At 28.3% G+C, this 18302-nt stretch overlaps 2 protein-coding genes across 4 annotated transcripts in view; both read left to right on the top strand.

The window, feature by feature from the left end:
• Positions 1-906: 906 nt before the first annotated feature.
• On the top strand, positions 907-7179 carry Rab3 (RAS oncogene family member Rab3). The gene is made up of 4 exons (XM_074241201.1): positions 907-1121; positions 3568-3789; positions 4008-4298; positions 5266-7179. The coding sequence occupies exons 2-4, from the start codon at positions 3568-3570 to the stop codon at positions 5419-5421; spliced, it is 669 nt and encodes a 222-aa protein (XP_074097302.1). The 5' UTR covers positions 907-1121; the 3' UTR covers positions 5422-7179.
• A 3851-nt stretch (positions 7180-11030) lies between these two features.
• Stacl (SH3 and cysteine-rich domain-containing protein) overlaps positions 11031-18302 on the top strand; it is a 53875-nt gene continuing 46603 nt past the window's right edge. For 2 of the 3 annotated variants that reach the window (XM_074241055.1, XM_074241054.1), the window contains exon 1: positions 11031-11415. The gene's annotated coding sequence lies outside the window, so the exon portion shown is untranslated. The remainder of the gene's footprint in view (positions 11416-18302) is intronic. The other variant, XM_074241056.1, reaches the window with a different exon arrangement.

Here is an 18302-nt window from a genome sequence, read left to right as displayed (position 1 = left end):
TTTTTTAACGTAACAGTATTTGGACTGCTAAATTGCGTTACATGCTACCGATATTTGTGCATATCAATCGTTTTGGGGTTTTTCAAAAAAATAGTCAATTGACGGAATAATTCAATTTGTTTGAGTTTTGATTTTTAGTTTAGAAATTTAGATCAAGGTAAAATTTTGATGAAACGACCAAATTAGCTGGACTATTCAATTTAAAAACATATTAACTGCAAAATTTTTTGATTAATTTTTTTTTCAGTGTAAAAATCGAATTTTTTTACTAAAAATTATTTTAAAAAAATTTATTTTCTTGTTTCAATAAATAATTAATTCAATAATTTTTCTTCTTGATTCAAAACTTTAAATCTGTTTAAAATAATTTTCTTACAAAGAAAATTTGTCTACATCTTACATCTACCTGGATCACTGTCTGACCAGTGCATCCTTTATCTACTAAATCCTAAAAATCCATTCTAAACTCTCGACTTGAATTTTCTTTCCAAAAAATAAACCAACTGAATCAAAAAATAATATCCAAAGCTAACATCTACTTTTTTCCTAACTAAATTTTTTTCTCCGTGATTGCAAAAATGAGCCACCCCCCAACCGACCATCCCGGCTCCGAAAAACGGTTGTTATCAACAAAAAGCCAAATAAATAAATAAACAAATAGATTAAAATAAAAAATGACTCGACGGCGGCAATTCAACAAGTTGCATCGTCCAGTGTCGTCTGACGCATGTGATGTTGTACCTATCAATGATTGACGTCGGACTGGAGTAGTTTGACGATAGTCGCGCGGCGACGGGGGGTAAAACGCAGGCGCATACACGCGATACCGGGATTGGTCTCGGGCGGGGGTCTCTCTTGGAAATGGTCGATATTTTAGCTGTAGCGTTCGCTACAGTGGTGCGACGACGCTTTAGTGAGACCAGTTGGCTTTCCATTAAACCAACTAGTTATATTTTAAATTATTTATACTAATAAAATCGTAATCACCCCGTCTCGATACCTCCTCAGTTAATGAAATATCTCCGTCTGTTTATCGCGAGTTTTAAGTTTTAAAATCACTCGTGTTGTGTAAAGTAAACAGTGTGTGCTAAAGGAACACCTTCCTCGAGTATCTGTGACAGGTGCGAGTTCTATTGGATTCACCTCTCTATCTCTCTCACTCTTTCGCTTTCTTGTCTATATATCTATATGTATACGTACGTCCATACATAGGTATATATCTGAGCTTGAGATACGTTGCCTATTACTGGCAAAGAGTGCGCTCATAATCATCTACGTCATCCTCATGGTGGTCAATGTTTTCCATTTTACTTTTCTCAATTATTTTTTTCTTGTTTTTAAGACTTGATTCTTTCTGTTTGATTTTTCTTGCCTTAATCATTGAATTTACTGTTTGGGATTGATTTTGGTGCCAGTTAAATAGTGACGAGATGGAGAGAGGCCCTGCCTTTTCCTTTATCGATTTTCCACTCGTCCAACTGGCACAATATAACATCAGTCCTCAAGGTTTTTTCCTTTTTATTTTCATTACTAGGTCGCTAGTCTGACCGAATTTCTTGTATTTTTATTTTTTATATTAATCTATTTATAATTATTTTTATTAATTATTATTCATGTTATTATAATTTATTTTGTTTAACAGTTATTTCAAGGTTTTATCGCGAATGTTTAACATGCCGCGATAACTTACCGCTTCCGCTAGACTCTATTTGTAGTTATATTTTCATTCTTGAGTATCTAATTAATTATAGCTTGTTAATTAGGTCAGTAAATAAAGAACTTGTTAAAATTTTTCAAATATTTTTTACTAATTAAAGTGAATTTATCTTTGAAGATTTATTATTTTAATTTTTTAATTTTTTAATAAAACATTTCTTTTCTATGGAATTACTAAAGTATTAATTAATAACAATTTATTTGCGAGTTAATACCGTGAAAAAAAATCGGTAAAGTAAATATGAATAATGTAGGAAGAAGAATAAAGAGCACGAATTGATTCGTACTAAAAATAATACGAGGAGGTTGATAGTGATATGAAATAGAGGAAATATAGGCTGAGGTCAAGTTAGATAGGAGCAAGTTGGGTATAAATCGGGCAGTGTGTCACGCAGAGACAGGGGTAAAACTATTGTCCTTTTAAAGTCGAGGTGCAAAGGAACCATCGGAGCATGAAGCCTAAAACGAGAGACAAAAATTTTTGTATTTTTAGTTTTCAGAGTCGACCCTCTACTTCATGTCACTCCAGTTTCTCTGCGTACCCACTTGTCTCATGTCATTTAAATTCACCCTTGGAAAGGTCTTTTGTTATTTCAGAACTCACTTAAGACGCTATATATTTGAGAAATCGATTAAAATTAATAAGTGCATCAATTATTTAATTTATTTTGTTGTTTCAGGGGTTCTTTAGAAAATTTTACTGTCAATAGTTATTGATTTATTTATATTTTATGCATTTATGGAGGAATTCTAAGTAGTAATTTTGTTTCAGTCCATTATATAAGTAATAATCATAAAATAATAATTTTTTATTCCAAACTTATTATTATAATTATTTTATTTTTTATTTCTTCACATGAATAACAAAAATAATGATAAATATATTCACAAAAAAAACTGAAAGATTTATTTTGTTTTTATTTAACAACTTATGACCCTACTTAAGCACGAGAGTAACAATCAAAATAAATATACGTATAACTATAGTTGAATAAAGAAGGAATAAAATTGACCATTTAAATTGTACACATGTGGTCCAGTACACCTGGACACACATTCACAGTCACGTGACCGCTAATTGTACTTGATAAAGTGCCGAGTACGAGGTCTGATAACAAACGCCAACAAAAACACAACCAAGAATAAGTATTTACAAGTCTACATACAATAGGCACGTTGACGTGGAATTAAATATATCATATTTTATTTCTTTCTTATTTTAGTTTTTTTTTTTTTATTCAAAACAGTTCATTCAATCGGTAACACTGTATACGTAACATGTTCGATCGTTAATTGATTTTTTTTTCTGGATTTGTTGAATAAATAAATAACCAAAATTTAAAGTGATTTTTGGTTTACTTACAAAATGTGGTTCGAGAGAAATAAGAACAAAAGTGTGAAAAAACATGAAACTTTAAGAAATTCCGTTTTTGAACTAAGATCGCGGATGGCGCGGATGGTTTCCATCGTCGAAATTACATCTCCGGATTATAATCCGGTACCGAATGGCTCATTCCCCTTCGTCGTTATACTTAATGCCTTTCTTAATATTTAAATTAAAATTAATTACTTACAAACATTTTATTATAAATTATAATTCTCCAAGAGATTTAATAATTATTCTAATATCATATTCATTATTCACAGCTCAAGTTATAAATGAATAATTTTGATAAATGAATGGAAATTTAATTAATCTCTGCAGAGTATTAATATTCAAGTATTTTTATCCTAAAAAATAAAAAAGAGAGCGATTTAATTTAATAAAATAAATTAAATTTTAATTCATTGATGTCATGAATAATGAAATATTTACTAAAAATTTAATAATTAATTAAAAATAAATTACAGATGGCAGGACAAGATCCAAAGTGGCAGAAAGATGCCGCGGATCAAAATTTTGATTACATGTTCAAATTGTTGATCATCGGGAACTCGTCGGTAGGAAAAACCTCATTTTTATTCAGATATGCGGACGACTCCTTCACGTCTGCGTTTGTGTCGACTGTCGGCATTGACTTTAAAGTCAAAACTGTGTTCAGACATGACAAAAGGGTCAAGCTACAAATCTGGGTCAGTAAAAATATTTTTAATATCTGGTTTAGATTTTTTTTTTTTTTTTTTTTCATTGAATTCATTTTCTGGCGGACTTAGTCTAAAGGCGGGTAAAATAATTGAAATAGTTTGAATGCCCAGTACTAAATCGGAAATCGATAGATGTATTAGCGTGTGTGGTGGATGTGAGCTGAAGGTCGTTTGATTAACATCTAGATTTAATTTACACACCGCAGGACACGGCTGGACAGGAGCGTTATAGAACCATCACGACGGCCTATTACAGAGGAGCGATGGGATTCATCCTCATGTACGACATAACTAACGAAGAGTCTTTCAATTCGGTCCAAGATTGGATCACGCAGATTAAAACTTACTCGTGGGACAACGCTCAGGTCATTCTCGTAGGCAATAAGTGCGACATGGAGGACGAAAGGGTGGTCAGTTTCGAGAGAGGTAAGCAGTTGGCCGAGCAACTGGGAGTACAATTTTTTGAGACTTCTGCAAAAGAAAATATTAATGTTAAGGTAATTCATTTTTTTTTATTAATTCTTATGTAATTCAGCGATTGTTTTTTTCAGCTAATTAGAATAATGGAATTAAATTTTTTATCTTATTAATAAATTATGGGGAAAAAGTATGAAGTTTTAAAGCCAGAATTTTATACTTCTGACCTATTTAAATAACTGAGAGAAATATTCTTCATTCTACTCTTGTGGGAGATAAATGAGGATTGTAATAACGTTGGTTTATAGAATTATTCTGTTTTAAATTCATCCGTTCTTTGATTTAGAATAAATTTTTTCTGCTATTTGGAAAGTTTTGTAAATAAAAGTTATTGTATTCGCTGTTGAATTTAGAAATATTGACTTTTTATGCATAAAGTTTTTAATTGGGGCAATTTTAAATATTTAATGATTGTTTATTATTTTTTTTTAATGAATAATTAAAACTTGGACTATTTTTTATTCGTTAAATTAAAAAAAATTTTTTTTTTTATCATAGTTGAAAAAATTATTCAGTTGTTAAATTGTTAAATTTTTTTTCCAATTTTAATGCATAAAATTTTAAATTGGGGCAAATAAATTGTGATTTTTTTTTTTTTAAATGATAAAATTTAAAACATTTATTATTAATTGAATTTTTCAATTATTTTGATATTTGTGCTTTACTATAAATAAAAAAAAAAATGTATAAGTTTTACTTTACTAAAAATATTAAAATTTTTGATTTATAATCCAAAAGTAGAATTAATTTTTCGACAAAAATAAGTGGCGCTTGACTTGTAAATAAAGTAACCCGACATTTTTTATAAAAAGATAAATTATTTTGCTCCATTAGTCAACTAGTTAACAATCACCATAAAAATGATAAATAATTGGTGCAATAGATTTTTATTTATAAATTAAATAACAGTAATTCATCGCATGTTACATAAACACACTAATGATAAATGATAAATACTAAACAATAAATTATCGGACTTACTTCCAGGCGGTGTTTGAACAATTGGTAGATATAATATGCGACAAAATGAGCGAGTCTCTCGACAATGATCCAGCGCTGATGGCAGGAGGCGGTGGACAAGCGAAAGGACAAAAACTTACCGATCAGCCGGCGAACCCTTCGAATCCCAACTGCAACTGCTAAAGACCTAAATAAAATAAATTTTAAAAGTCTATATAAATATATATTAAAAACAAAAAGTAAAATTAAAACTACCAAACAAATAAAAATAAACCAACAAGAAAAAAAAAAGAAATAATAATAAAGCGGTTAAGATCCAATCACGGCGGTTGTCTCTAAATCGTTATATTACATTAGTTAGAATTATTATCTGTTCAGCCGTTAATTATTTAATCACTGGTTGTTTGGCACGTATCGTGGGACTCGTTATTTAGTTGGAGAATTTATCAGACCATTTATTATAATTAATTAATTACTTATTACCTGAGACTTTTTATTAAATCCGAACTGAGTTTCTGTCAGTGAGACTTTTGCGGCTAACGTTCACATTCCTTGTTAATATTATTATTATTTTTATTATTATTATTATTATGACATATATATATTTAAATAGTCACTGTGCCGTCACGAAGATGCTCGACGCCCTGATTATTGATTATATCTCAGTTATAAAAAAAAAAAAAGTCCTCACCTTATTATTTTTTTAATTTGTCGATATCGCGGCGTGATACATTGCAAGCACAAGGCAATACGTGCGCCCGTATAATTTATTTAACATCCCCATTATATTATTTTTTAACATAATAGAGATAACGATTGCGCTGGTACGAGTATTTTGTTAAATAAAAATATTATTCGAGTTTGTTAATTAAAATAAAAAAAATTTTCAAATGAATAAAAATGTACCATCGGTTAAATTTTAACTAGTACCAGGCAACTTGCCCTCTGTATATATTTATTATTTTATTAATGATTATTACTATTATTGAACTCTATAAACGAATTGTATTGTCGTTAATAAGTTACTGGGACCTATTCTGATAGTAGAATAGGACAAACACAAAATTTAAGCGTAAGAAACTAGCCAGCGTCACTGAAACTGTACGATTTATTTTGAAAACTGAAAAATTTATGACTTATCACAAGAAAAAAAAAAAAAGTAAAAGTTTAAATATATACTATATGTGTACGTGAAAAAAAAAATGTAGCGCAGTATATCGAAATTTGAGATATGACTTTGCGGAAAATGTTTAAAACTCTCTTGTATTAGTACTCTACATATATATATATTTTTCAGCCTTTTTTATTTTTTAGTTCAGTGGCGTATTCAACGTCGTTATTACAGAAATTGCATACTATGCGTTTATCAGCTGTATACGTCAAAGATACTTTTCACACACAAAAAAAAAACTAGATAAAAGTGAACGAAGACGAAAGCCGAAATGAGAAGAAAGAGAAGAGAAAAGTGAATAATTATTAATATGAGTGCTGTTTTAAAAATATATTATTATTACTATTACCATTAATATTGATATTGATATTTATTATTGAAAAAAATTATTATTATTAATTAATATTATAAATTTATTTGATGGCCGGATAATTGTATGTGTGTATCGTATGTAACAATGCCTAATGTTATTTATGGTAATAGATACATAACACATGCATAAACATGTTAAGAGCGATTTCAGGGTAAGAAGAGTTCAATTAATTGATTAATTAATTAATTAATTAATTAATTATTGGATTCTGAGATATCAATACAAGAAATGAGAAGCGAGCGTATAAAAATAAAACTAAATAAATGAAGACAAAAAAAAACAAAAGTTTAGGGGAGAAAAGGATTATTTTAAATGTAGATGAGTCAGTTGTGCGACTGTATTATTTTCCTGATGCGTGCGTGCATGCACAGACTGTGAAAAACTAAATAAATAATGAAGTTGATTGACGAAAATGAATAAGTTATTAATTGAATAAGGATGAATAATAACAATAATTAAATTAATTATAAAATATGAAACAAAGATTATTGGTCTGTTGTGACTATAAACGTAGAACTGTGTAAAAATGTAGCAGATATGCATATATATATATATATATATATATATATATATATATATATATATATATATATATATATATATATATATATATATATATATGTGTACGTATATATATATGTGGCTCGGTTTGAAATGGAGTAAAGTTATAATTTACAAAAAAAAAAAAAAAAAAAAAGATTCTTCTTCGTCATTATTTAATTGTTATCCCCGTTATTTTATTTATTTATTTTTTTTTTATTAGTATTGTATTAGCGCAAGAGTCGCTGTCGGGACTTTTAAAGTGTGTAATGGAGTAGGTGGAGAAATTGCTAGATAAATTGCGTTATAAAACTCTCACAGAAAATTTGTAATGGCGAAGATATATAGCGTTTTTATGGCCTTCGTGTCTCTTCATATCTTCTGTTGGTAATTCGATGTGGAAATCAGCAATTTCTTTTTAAGGATATTAATGTCCTGCGCATGCTTGGAATTAAAAGCTTGATACATTTTTTTTTAACTCATTACATTTTTTTTTTTTCTGTAATATTACTTCAGTCAATCATTGATTGGGTTTTTGAGTCAAATTCATCAATTTGTTTTTAATGTTTTTACTGATAAAAAATAGCTTGATCAAAGAAAAAAATATTTTGAACCAAAAGAATCATTATAAATAATTTAATTATGGAAAATTCTTGAACTGAAGAATTTTTCTTGGCTTGATTAAGTAAATTCTATTTGACTCAAAAATCAGTCTAGGAAAATTTTTATCAGATTTTATAATCAAGAAAAGTTGCAGTGAGAAGAATATTTTTGATATTGGGAAGAAAATAAAAACTTATAGATTGATAGTATGACAATTACCGAGAAAAATTCTCTATCAAAATGTCTAATTGATCAATTATTCGAAAAAATTGAATTTTTCGATGAAAATTAATTTTTAAGTTCAAAACTTCTTTTAGCTTACCTGTTCCTCCATCTGAGACTTGCACGAGGAACGCTTGACAGTCGGTATATATGCACCTCTGTTTGCACGTATAATAATAATAATGATAATCATTATTATTATTATTTTTAACTAGTGGGAGCAGATTTATTATTTAAATTGTAGGAATTACAATCTGGATTACAGAAGTCACTCACAAGATTACATCTTTCACCGTTTGCTTAGAAATATTCAACTAAGTAAAGTTGTAAAAAATGTTCAAGTACTTCTTTTCATTAGTTATTTATTAATAACTAATGAAAATAATTTTAAAAGGAAATAGGAGATGCGAATCAAAGAGCTTTGAGGCCTGAGGCTCATGAAAATTTAACAGTTGTCTTGTGCCAATGCCGGCACGGTAGTATTCCACTTATTCAGCAAAGGCGTTCCTCCACAGCCCTAGTTATTAGAGAGAAAGTCCTTCGGCATCGATTGGAAACTAAAAAGTACAAAGTAATTGAGCAAAAAGTCAAATAAATTATAAAACTCTTTTATACGGAAAATAACACACCGAAAGTAATGCCGTCAACTTTTTGGCGCCACAGTTTATCTTAAAAACATTCTCGGTCGTTTCAGGATCAACTTATAGCCATTGTTCATTCAATTCATTGCCAAATTTTTTTGGAAAATTCTAAGTTCTTACTTCTGGTATCGTAAATATCTAAATCAGACAACGTTGCTATCGATTCAACTCAACTATTATGTTGTAATTTTTTTTATTTTATCTTTTTGACTAAGAGAAAAATAAAGTTTAAAAAAAAAAAAAATTAATTTTTTCTCCTTAAAAATGTAAACAACAATGAAAGTTGAATATTTATCCAGGATTTAAAGTTTTGAGAAAGTTGATAAGACTTGCGTTGTCGCAACGTCGGAAATGTTAGTGTGATCCAATTTGTTTTTATAATAAATTTTAAAACTTTTTTACCAGCTACAAACTTGTTACCGAGGTCTATACTATCATAAAAATAATAATAATAATAATAGTAACAGGGATGTTAAACACTCGATCTCTGGATCTGGAGAATGGTGGGCCTTTGAACCGAGCCTCAGAGGTCATAATTTTCAATATCATATCTTTACTTGCTTTAGTCTACATGTACGATTACAAAATAATACTGTCTTTTTTATTTTATTTTTCAGGGTGAAAAGCTTGCTTGATTTTTGTTTTTCGCGGCGTTTTTTCATTGTTGACTGCAGGCACGTGGCCAAGTACTGCTGCCATGGATTTGTCGCGTTTATTTTATATATATATATATATATATATATATATATATATATATATATATATATATATATATATATATATATATATTTGGTACTAAAAGAAGAAAAGAGAAGCAGGAAGAAGAAGAATAAGATGAGAATAAAAATGAGCTGACGGTGTTTTTTGGTGTAAGTAAACGGATTTGACTTATAGCCACGAGGGAAAGCAAGTTATAACTGTCTTGAATGAACATGTACTTAAAAATAATAATAATAATAATAATAATAATAATAATAAAACTCACGAATCAAAAGTGTACCGCGTGGGCAAAATAAAATATAAATCTGAGGAAGTAAAGCTACATTGAAGCTAAAATTAAAATAATGCGTGTGACAATTTGTCGTCATAGTAATATTAATATTAATATGTATTATAATGTTACAATAGTAACGGTAATAGTTAAATTTAATGTTAAGGTAAGTAACATTGCGCGTTATTAAAATTACAGAATAAAATAGATCTTAAATTTTTATAGCTCACAGTTACTAACTGACATTGACATAAATTTTGTTATTTTTATTATATTGAAAGTGACAAATAGTGCTTAATGTCAGTAGTCGTTATAAATCGTACGAAGTAACCAAGTAGATAACTGTTATGAATAATTTATGGTGAATGTTAAGGCTATCAATTGGTTATTTTTGGAATTTTTTTGTATTTTAGTTTAACTAAAATTTTTTAAAGCAAAGAAATTTTTAATTTTAAATCTACTTTTTTTATTCTTTATAGAAAATTAATCGGGAATTGCGTGTAATTATGAGTAAGTGGAAGCTATAAATAAACGCGAGTTAATTTAAATTAAATAAAGTTTCTTTGAGATGAATTATTAATAATAGCTTTTATTCATTTTACGATTGCGTACGCGTGAGTAACTAGACAAAATGTTTAATTAAAATTTTTTCAGATGCATTTTATAATAATGTTTATTTCTTTGAGTATGTCAAAAAATCTTCAGTTAATTATAATAATTTAATTATTATTCATGATAAAATCTGGAGCAAAAAGTAACAACAGCAAAAATTTGAAAAGGCCAATTTAGCATTTTTTTTTTACCTCTATCATTTGTTTTTAACAACAAACAATGAAAATAATAAACAATGCTCCAAAAATGAAGCGATAAACAAAGCTAATAAAGTTCTTAAGAAAATAAAAATAAAGCCGAGGAAAATGATTGCAATTAAAATCACAGAGTGAAGAGGCGGGAACAAAAAAGCAGTGAGGACAAGAATGCTCTTCACACTATTGTAGAGAAAGTCCTTAGATTATTAGTGCCAAGTCAGGGATTGGAAGTGTACTCTTACAAGTGGTATTACACTCGGTACTAGCAGCTGGCTTGAACATGTAGCATTCTACTTGAATATTATAAATTTTGCATCCTACATAATATAACAGAGCTCGGACATGGACGAAGATAGGTTTACATCCACAGAAATGAACAGGGTAGCGAAAGTTGAGCACAGAACGTCAGTGGCGTTGGCGGCAGTCGCAGAAGAGGAAGAGGACAGATCGCGTGCCCGATTAGACGTCAGTAGAAAGAGTCAGTGCCGCGCGGACCTCACTACAGCGAGGACGGTATCTCCTACCGATTCGATAAAACACCAGTGAGATCGAGCTCAACTCCTACAACAATACAATTATTATCCGAGTTTTTTAATTTTTTACTTAAATTATAAGTACAAAAAATATAAATTATTTATTTGTGAAAGATTCTCTTCAACACTTTAATTTATTATTTATGTTTTTGCCAAGACTTGTTATTTGTTAAACTATTTTGTTCATCTTGCTTCTTCGGGCCAATTTGACGCGCTTAAGTTTTACAATTTGCCAACGCTCATTTTTTATTTCTTCTTACGACGACAGTGATAACATCATCTCAGTATTTAATGGTAATGTTTTTGAGATTTTTTTAATTTTCAGAATTGTGTAATAGGAAATTAAAATTTTTTAGTTTTTAAAACAAAATTTTTTTTTTTAACACAAATTTAAATTATACTAAAAATTTTTGTCTGCAGTAGTGAAATTTTGTAATTGTTTTGAAAAAAGTCCAAAAACTTTAACTTTAGTTTTAAAAATACCAGAAAATTTTTTTTTCTAACTTTTGTGGTAAAAATAATTTTTTTAATGAGATTTGTTTTAAAATTGACTCATAAATTTTGTGCGGTAAAGAAAAAAATTGAATTTAATTTGAGTAATTGTTTAGTTTCATGGTCACCTGTTTTTTGGCATAAAATCGTCTAGCGATTTTGAGTTTTTTTCTATGTTAAGTGTAAAAAAAAAATTTCCAAAAATATCAATTTATTGATTTTTTATCATTAAAAAAAAATTTTTTTTCCGTACTTGAAATAAAAAATTATAAATATTATTTTTAGGGGTTGAAGCATATTGAAACGTGAAACCAAAATTTTTTGGACAGGATTAATAAAATTAATGAAATGATATAAACAAATTAGAGCAATGATAATTTCTCAGAGATAAAGCATTTGTTAATTAATTTGATAAATGTATATGTATATCTGTGCAATGGTTTAATAAAACGTAAATGCATGTACAAGAAGGCTCTTGTACTTCCCGCATCTTGTTGCTATTAGGCCGGGCGCCTATATATAGCGGAAGTATAATTAAATCCACTCAGAATATTAAATGTTGCCAACTATTTGAGTTCCTCTTTCTAAAATTCTTATTCTTCTTCTCCTTCTGTTCAAACTACAGCCTCAGCCTCAGCCTCTTCTTGCAATTACTATTTTATAATTTTTTCTCGTTCTTCAGAGTTCTATTGTTCCGCGTTGAGTGTCCAGCACTCGTACTATTTAAATATTAATTGTCATAAATTTTTAATTATTATTTCATTTCATCTAAATAATAAGGGTCATAATATTATCGTTGTTTCCGAAGGAAAAATTTTTACACGATTTTTATTCGAGAATTCTTCTTTGTCAAAGCTTTCATTGATTCAATTGTCAGCTAATTTAAAATAAACCCCGTTTTGTCCGTCTATTTTATCAGAATGATTTTAATAATTGATGCCGCCAATTGTCTGGCTAAAAATTCTCCCGTCGGAAGTTTAAATTTTAAATTTTAACAAAACGTCTTCTTTATTTGCAGAAAATATTTCTTCTCACTAGGTCACTCGTTTTTTAAATAGTCGATTCCTATATATGAAATTTTTTTTTAATTTATAAAACACACATACATTCAACAACGCCGCATTGGGTTTCTCGGACGATTGTTTTACGTTTTCTACTTTTTTTTAAATTTTAATTGACGGACTTCAAGTGGACGGAGCTTGTAAATTGATTGTTACTTTGACGAACATTCCGATCATAAAACAATGGACTTTAGTTATTCTCGGATCCCCGATTAGAGCTTCCGACGATGTTCTTTGCCAGGAGGTTTAATTTCGATCTATACTTGTGATTTAATTTAAATGAACTTTTAGGCATCAAGATCAAATTCCAATGTCTTTAGTTTTTTTTTCTTTCTGTCAATTATAAAGTGGAACACGATTAATCTCTGTAAAGTTTCAAACCATTATTTTTTATTTAAATAATTTATTTATTATATTGCTGCTAATTAAGTTTCAATATTAAATTTTTAACTTTGAAAAATTTTAAGTATTTAAAATTTTATAAATTTTTTTATTCCTTTATTCTGATTGATTAATTTTTTTTTCATCAATTTTGAAGGATAAAAATTTATTATTGATTGAGAAAAACATGTTAAATCATCCAAATGATGGATTACAATTAATTGATATTTCAAATTACAAAATAGTATTTTATCATTAATTTCTATCATAAGAAAATTAAATAATTTATTTTATTCTTTATCTAAAAATTAATTTTAATTTTTTAAATCTAATAAATCGTAAACACAACTGATTTTTTATTTAAAATTAACAAACCATATAAATTGAGTATTTTAAATAAAAATATTTTATATTCAATTTTATTTAAAATTTATAAATTTATTGATGCAAAAAAACCGGTAAAAATTGTCCCATCAAAGTGAAGCCCAACTTGAATTTAAAAAAGTAACAAAAATTAATTGGCGGATAAATTTGAATGAGAATGAATGTCGTTGGTCATTGGAAGTAGGTCGAGGATGTTTGTAATTATTTTTTGTTGATCGTATGTAGAATGTAGAATGTAGAATTTGAGGCTTTACGCATTTAAAGTTGTTGGCTCTGAAAATATCCGCGTGCACTAGAGGTTGACGGCTGGCAATCAGCGCAGACACTTTAAAAACTCTTCCTCTTAACTATATACAACATATTACACACTTGTTCATATAATAGTCTATCGCAAACTCGGCTATTATTAATCAACAATAACAGAATGAAAAACAAACTCTGGTATAATTTACAGACAAGAGAACTGAGTTAATAATAAATCCCGAAAACAACGCACACCAACTTAAACTGTGGAGCTCTTGTTAGTATTTAATTATAATTGACTATCCTTTCCTATCCCACGTCAATTATGCACAGCTAATGGAATAATAAATTTACTTATTTATAAAATAATATTCGCGCGTATAATTTTCGTAATTCGCCTCCAGCTAATAAGATTAACTTTATCTTTGAATATAAATACAAATATTAATTTATTTATTTATTTTCCCGCGAAATTTAAATATTCAGTAAATAATTAAAAATTACCAGAAAATCCAAGTGAATTAAATTTAAGAGATTGTGACATATCTGGTGAAAAGTTTACTGGCAAGAACTTTCTTTTAAAACTCCACCTAAAACTTTTATATCTCCACTCCATATAACTTATCTATCCTTAATTAACTTAACCTATGACTTTTGACCTTTATACAATAGCACTATAATTGTTTGTTGAAATAAATATTATTCTATACACATACACATATATTTATCAGTAATTCTTGTCTATAAATAAATTCTACAGGTACACAGAAAAAATTTTACTCCTATATTTTGGGTAAATCCTATTGGGAACAATGTAAGTGATTTACAACAAAATTTACTTTGAATTTATGTCAGTTACTTTGTCTGAGGTTGCTTCAACGTATAAATAATCACTGAACATTTGATAAATATATATTTTTCTTTTGCCTACTAAAAAAAATAATAAAAAGGTCCTTTAAGCTTTTTTTTTTTAATTATCAAAATTAAAATTGTCAATCAATTATAAAATTTACACAACAATTTAAAAATTTTTTTTTAGCTTCACAATTATTTTCTAGAAAATAAAACAAATAGTTCTTTAAATTTTGAGCTTTAGTTTTTTTTTAAAAGAGCTTGAAAAAATTTTTGAGGTAAATTTTTGTGGATTTTCTGAAGTGTCATTGTCTTAAGTTTTAACTTCCGGCTCATCTACTCATTTTCTGTCACCAATGTTATGAAAAAACTCGGAAAACTTTTTTTATCATAATTCTCTGGCGCCCTTTGTAAGAAATTGGGGTGGTGAAACAAAGTTCGGCCTATTGGGATTAGACCTCGTGGAAGGGAATTTGATTTTTTCTTGGTGAGCTTTTCTGGGCTTGAGGTACAATCATTAATGATAACGATCATAATATACAGGGTGTCTCTGAAGTGGCGGGAGTAATTGTTGGGGTCGATAGAGAAAAAAATACTGAATCGAAAGTTCCTGAGCCAAAAATTTTTTTGGGCCATAGAATTTGAGTTATGAATTAAAAACGATAGCCAATCAGAAGCGCGCTATTCGAGAAATGAAAATGAGCGGGGAAGTAGAGGAGACGCGAGAGTGAGATGCTGCAATAGCAGCTTACTCGCTCACACAAAGCCGAGCATGAGAGGGGATTGTGACGCTATGAGCCGAGTACGTAAGTGTGAATGAGTGGATGTATGAGGTCGCAAGCGGACGGCTTAATGTATGAGTGTGTGTCCGTGTATCGCAGCATTATTGGAGGCGTTGTAACGCTGAATTAAAGCTAACCGGGTACTCTAAGACAGAGGAAAAAAATTTTAATTTTTATTTTTATTCAAAAAAAATTAAAAAAAAAAAAATAAAAAGGCCCAAGATTTAACCAGACCCACAGAAACGGAGAGTAAATTTTTAATTCTCATTTATTTTGCTGGGGATTATTTTCAAATACAAAAAAAAAAAAGGCTAAGATTCAACTGGAATCCAAAAAGAGATGGATGAAAAAATTTTATTTTTTATTTTTAATCAGCAAAATTATTTTTCTTTAAAAAAGAGCCCAATCTCGACTGGACTAAGAAAAATGATTGAAAAATTTTATTATTAATTTTCAATCAACAAAATTATTATAAAAAAAAATGGGCCCAAGTCTCAACCGGACCCAAACAAACGGATAAAAATTTTTATTACTTACTTAATTTGGTGGAAATTATTTTTAAAAACGAAGAAAATTCCCAAGACTCGATCGGACCCAAAAAAATAATTAAAAGAATTTTTTCCTTATTTTCAATCACCAAAATCATGTTTCTTCAAAAAAGGCCCAATCTCAACCGGACTAGAAGAAACTGATTGAAAAATTTTATTTTTTATTATTAATCGAGAAAATTATTTTGAAAAAAAAATAGGGCCCAGAATCAACCGGACAAACAATGGACTTGAGTTCAATTTTTTCTTAATTTATAATTTGACATTCTACCTGTTAATTCACCGATAGATAATTCTAATAAAAATATCAAAATTATTCGGACTTGAGTTCAATTTTTTTCTTAATTTATAATTTGACACTCTACCTGTTAATTCACTGATAGATAATTCTAATAAAAATATCAAAATTATTCGGACTTGAGTTCAATTTTTTTCTTAATTTATAATTTGACATTCTACCTGTTAATTCACTGATAGATAATTCTATTAAAAATATCAAAATTATTCGGACTTGAGTTCAATTTTTTTTTAATTTATCATTTGACATTTCGCTTGTTGATTAAGTGATTAATAATTTTAATAATAATATCAAAATTATCAGGACTCGAGAGCGATTTTTTTTTAGTATATTTTTTACATTTTACCTGTCAATTAACTGATAAATAATTTCAATTAAAATATCAAAATTATTCGGACTTGAGTTCAATTTTTTTTTTTTTAATTTATTAGTTGACATTTTACCTGTTAATTAACTGATAAATAATTTTAATAAAAATATTAAAATTATCAGGACTCGAGAGCGATTTTTTTCAATTCCTTATTTGACATTTTACCTGTCAATTAATTAAAAAATAATTTTAATTAAAATATCAAAATTATTGGGACTTGAGTTCAATGTTTGTTTTAATTTATTTTTTGACATTTTACCTGACGATTAATTGAAAAATTATTTTACAGAATAATTCCCAGCAAAATAAATGAGAAATGAAAGTTTTCCATCCGTTTGGTTGGGTCCGGTTGAGTCTTGGGCAATTCCTTCTGTTTTCAAAAATTATTCCGAGCATAAGAAATAAGTAATAAAAATTTTCTATCTGTTCGTTTTGGTCCGGTTGAGTCTGGGGCCTATTTTCTTTTTTGAAATAATTTTGTCAATTAATAATTGATAATAAATTTTTCAATCAGTTTTTATCGTCTTGTCAAGATTAGGCTGATTTTTGTTCAATAAATTTTTGTTTGTTATTGAAAAGAGAAAATAAATTTTTTTGCATTCTTCTATTCTTGGCTCTGGTCGAGTCTTGGGCATTTTTTCGTTTTTAAAAATAATTCCTAGCAAAATGAATGGGAAATAAAAGTTTTCGATCCGTTTGTTTGGGTCCGATTGAGTCTGGGGCCTATTAATTTTTTTAAGAATAATGTTGTTAATTAATAATTGATAATAAAATTTTTCAATCAGTTATTCGAAGTCTGTTTGAGATTGGGCCTTTCTTTTCAAGGAAAATTAATCTTGGTGATCAAGTAATAAAAAATTTCTATCCGTTTATTTGGGTCCTGCTGCGTCTTGGGTCTATTTTTTTTTTTTTAATAATTTAGTTAATTAATATTTAGAAATAAAATTTTTCGATTTATCTTTTTCGGGTCCGGTCGAGTCTTGGGCAATTTTTTTGTTTCGAAAAATAATTCCCAACAAAAAAACAGGAATAAAAGTTTTCTTTCCGTTTGTTTGGGTCCAGTTAAGTCTGGGGCCTATTTTCTTTTTTAAAAAATTTTGTTGATTAAAAATTCATTATAAAACTTTTCAATTATTTTTCTTGCTCCAGTCGAGATCAGGCCCTTTTTCAAAGGAAAATAATTTTGCTGATTAAAAATAGAAAAACAAAGATTTTCAATTTATTTTATTTCGGGTCTGGTCGAGTCTAGGGCATTTTTATCGTTTTCAAAAATAATTTCCTGCAAAATAAATAAGTAATAAAAATTATTTATCCGTTTGTTTGGGTCCAGTTGAGTCTAGGGCCTCATTTGTTTTTTTAATTAGTTTTGATGATCAACAATAAAAAATAAAATTTTTGGATCATTTTTTCTGGGTCCGGTCGAAATTGAGCCTTTTATTATAAAAAAGTTAATTATGATGATTAAAAATGAATAGTAAAATTTTTTTATTCATCTCCCTTTCGGTCTGATGGAGTCTTGGGCATTTTTTCGTTTTTAAAGATAATTTCCAGCAAATTAAGTAAGTAATAAAAATTTTCTATCCGTTTGTTTAAGTCCGGTTAAGTCTGTGGCTTATTTTCTTTTTTAAATAATATTTGATTAATAATAAAAAATAAAATTTTTTAATTAGTTTCTCTTAGTCTGTTTGAGATTGGGCCTTGTTTCGAAAAGAAATTAATTTGGCTGATTGAAAATGAAAACAAAATTTTTCAATTTATTTTTTTTTTTGG

This window comes from Cotesia typhae, unplaced genomic scaffold, assembly GCF_013202065.1.
Source record: "Cotesia typhae breed Kobodo isofemale line unplaced genomic scaffold, CoteBio_Ctyphae contig_33, whole genome shotgun sequence".
Classification (NCBI taxonomy): Eukaryota; Metazoa; Arthropoda; class Insecta; order Hymenoptera; family Braconidae; genus Cotesia; species Cotesia typhae.
Note: the sequence above shows the minus strand (reverse complement) of the source record. Positions and strands in the feature narration are given on the sequence as shown.

What these genes read in the sequence shown, in the direction of transcription:
- Rab3 (XM_074241201.1), top strand. Translation starts at nt 3,568, where the DNA reads ATGGCAGGACAAGATCCAAAGTGGCAGAAAGATGCCGCGGATCAAAAT. An exon ending in GGGTCAAGCTACAAATCTGG is followed by an intron (nt 3,790 to 4,007) that starts GTCAGTAAAAAT and finishes TACACACCGCAG; the next exon opens with GACACGGCTGGACAGGAGCG. An exon ending in AAGAAAATATTAATGTTAAG is followed by an intron (nt 4,299 to 5,265) that starts GTAATTCATTTT and finishes ACTTACTTCCAG; the next exon opens with GCGGTGTTTGAACAATTGGT.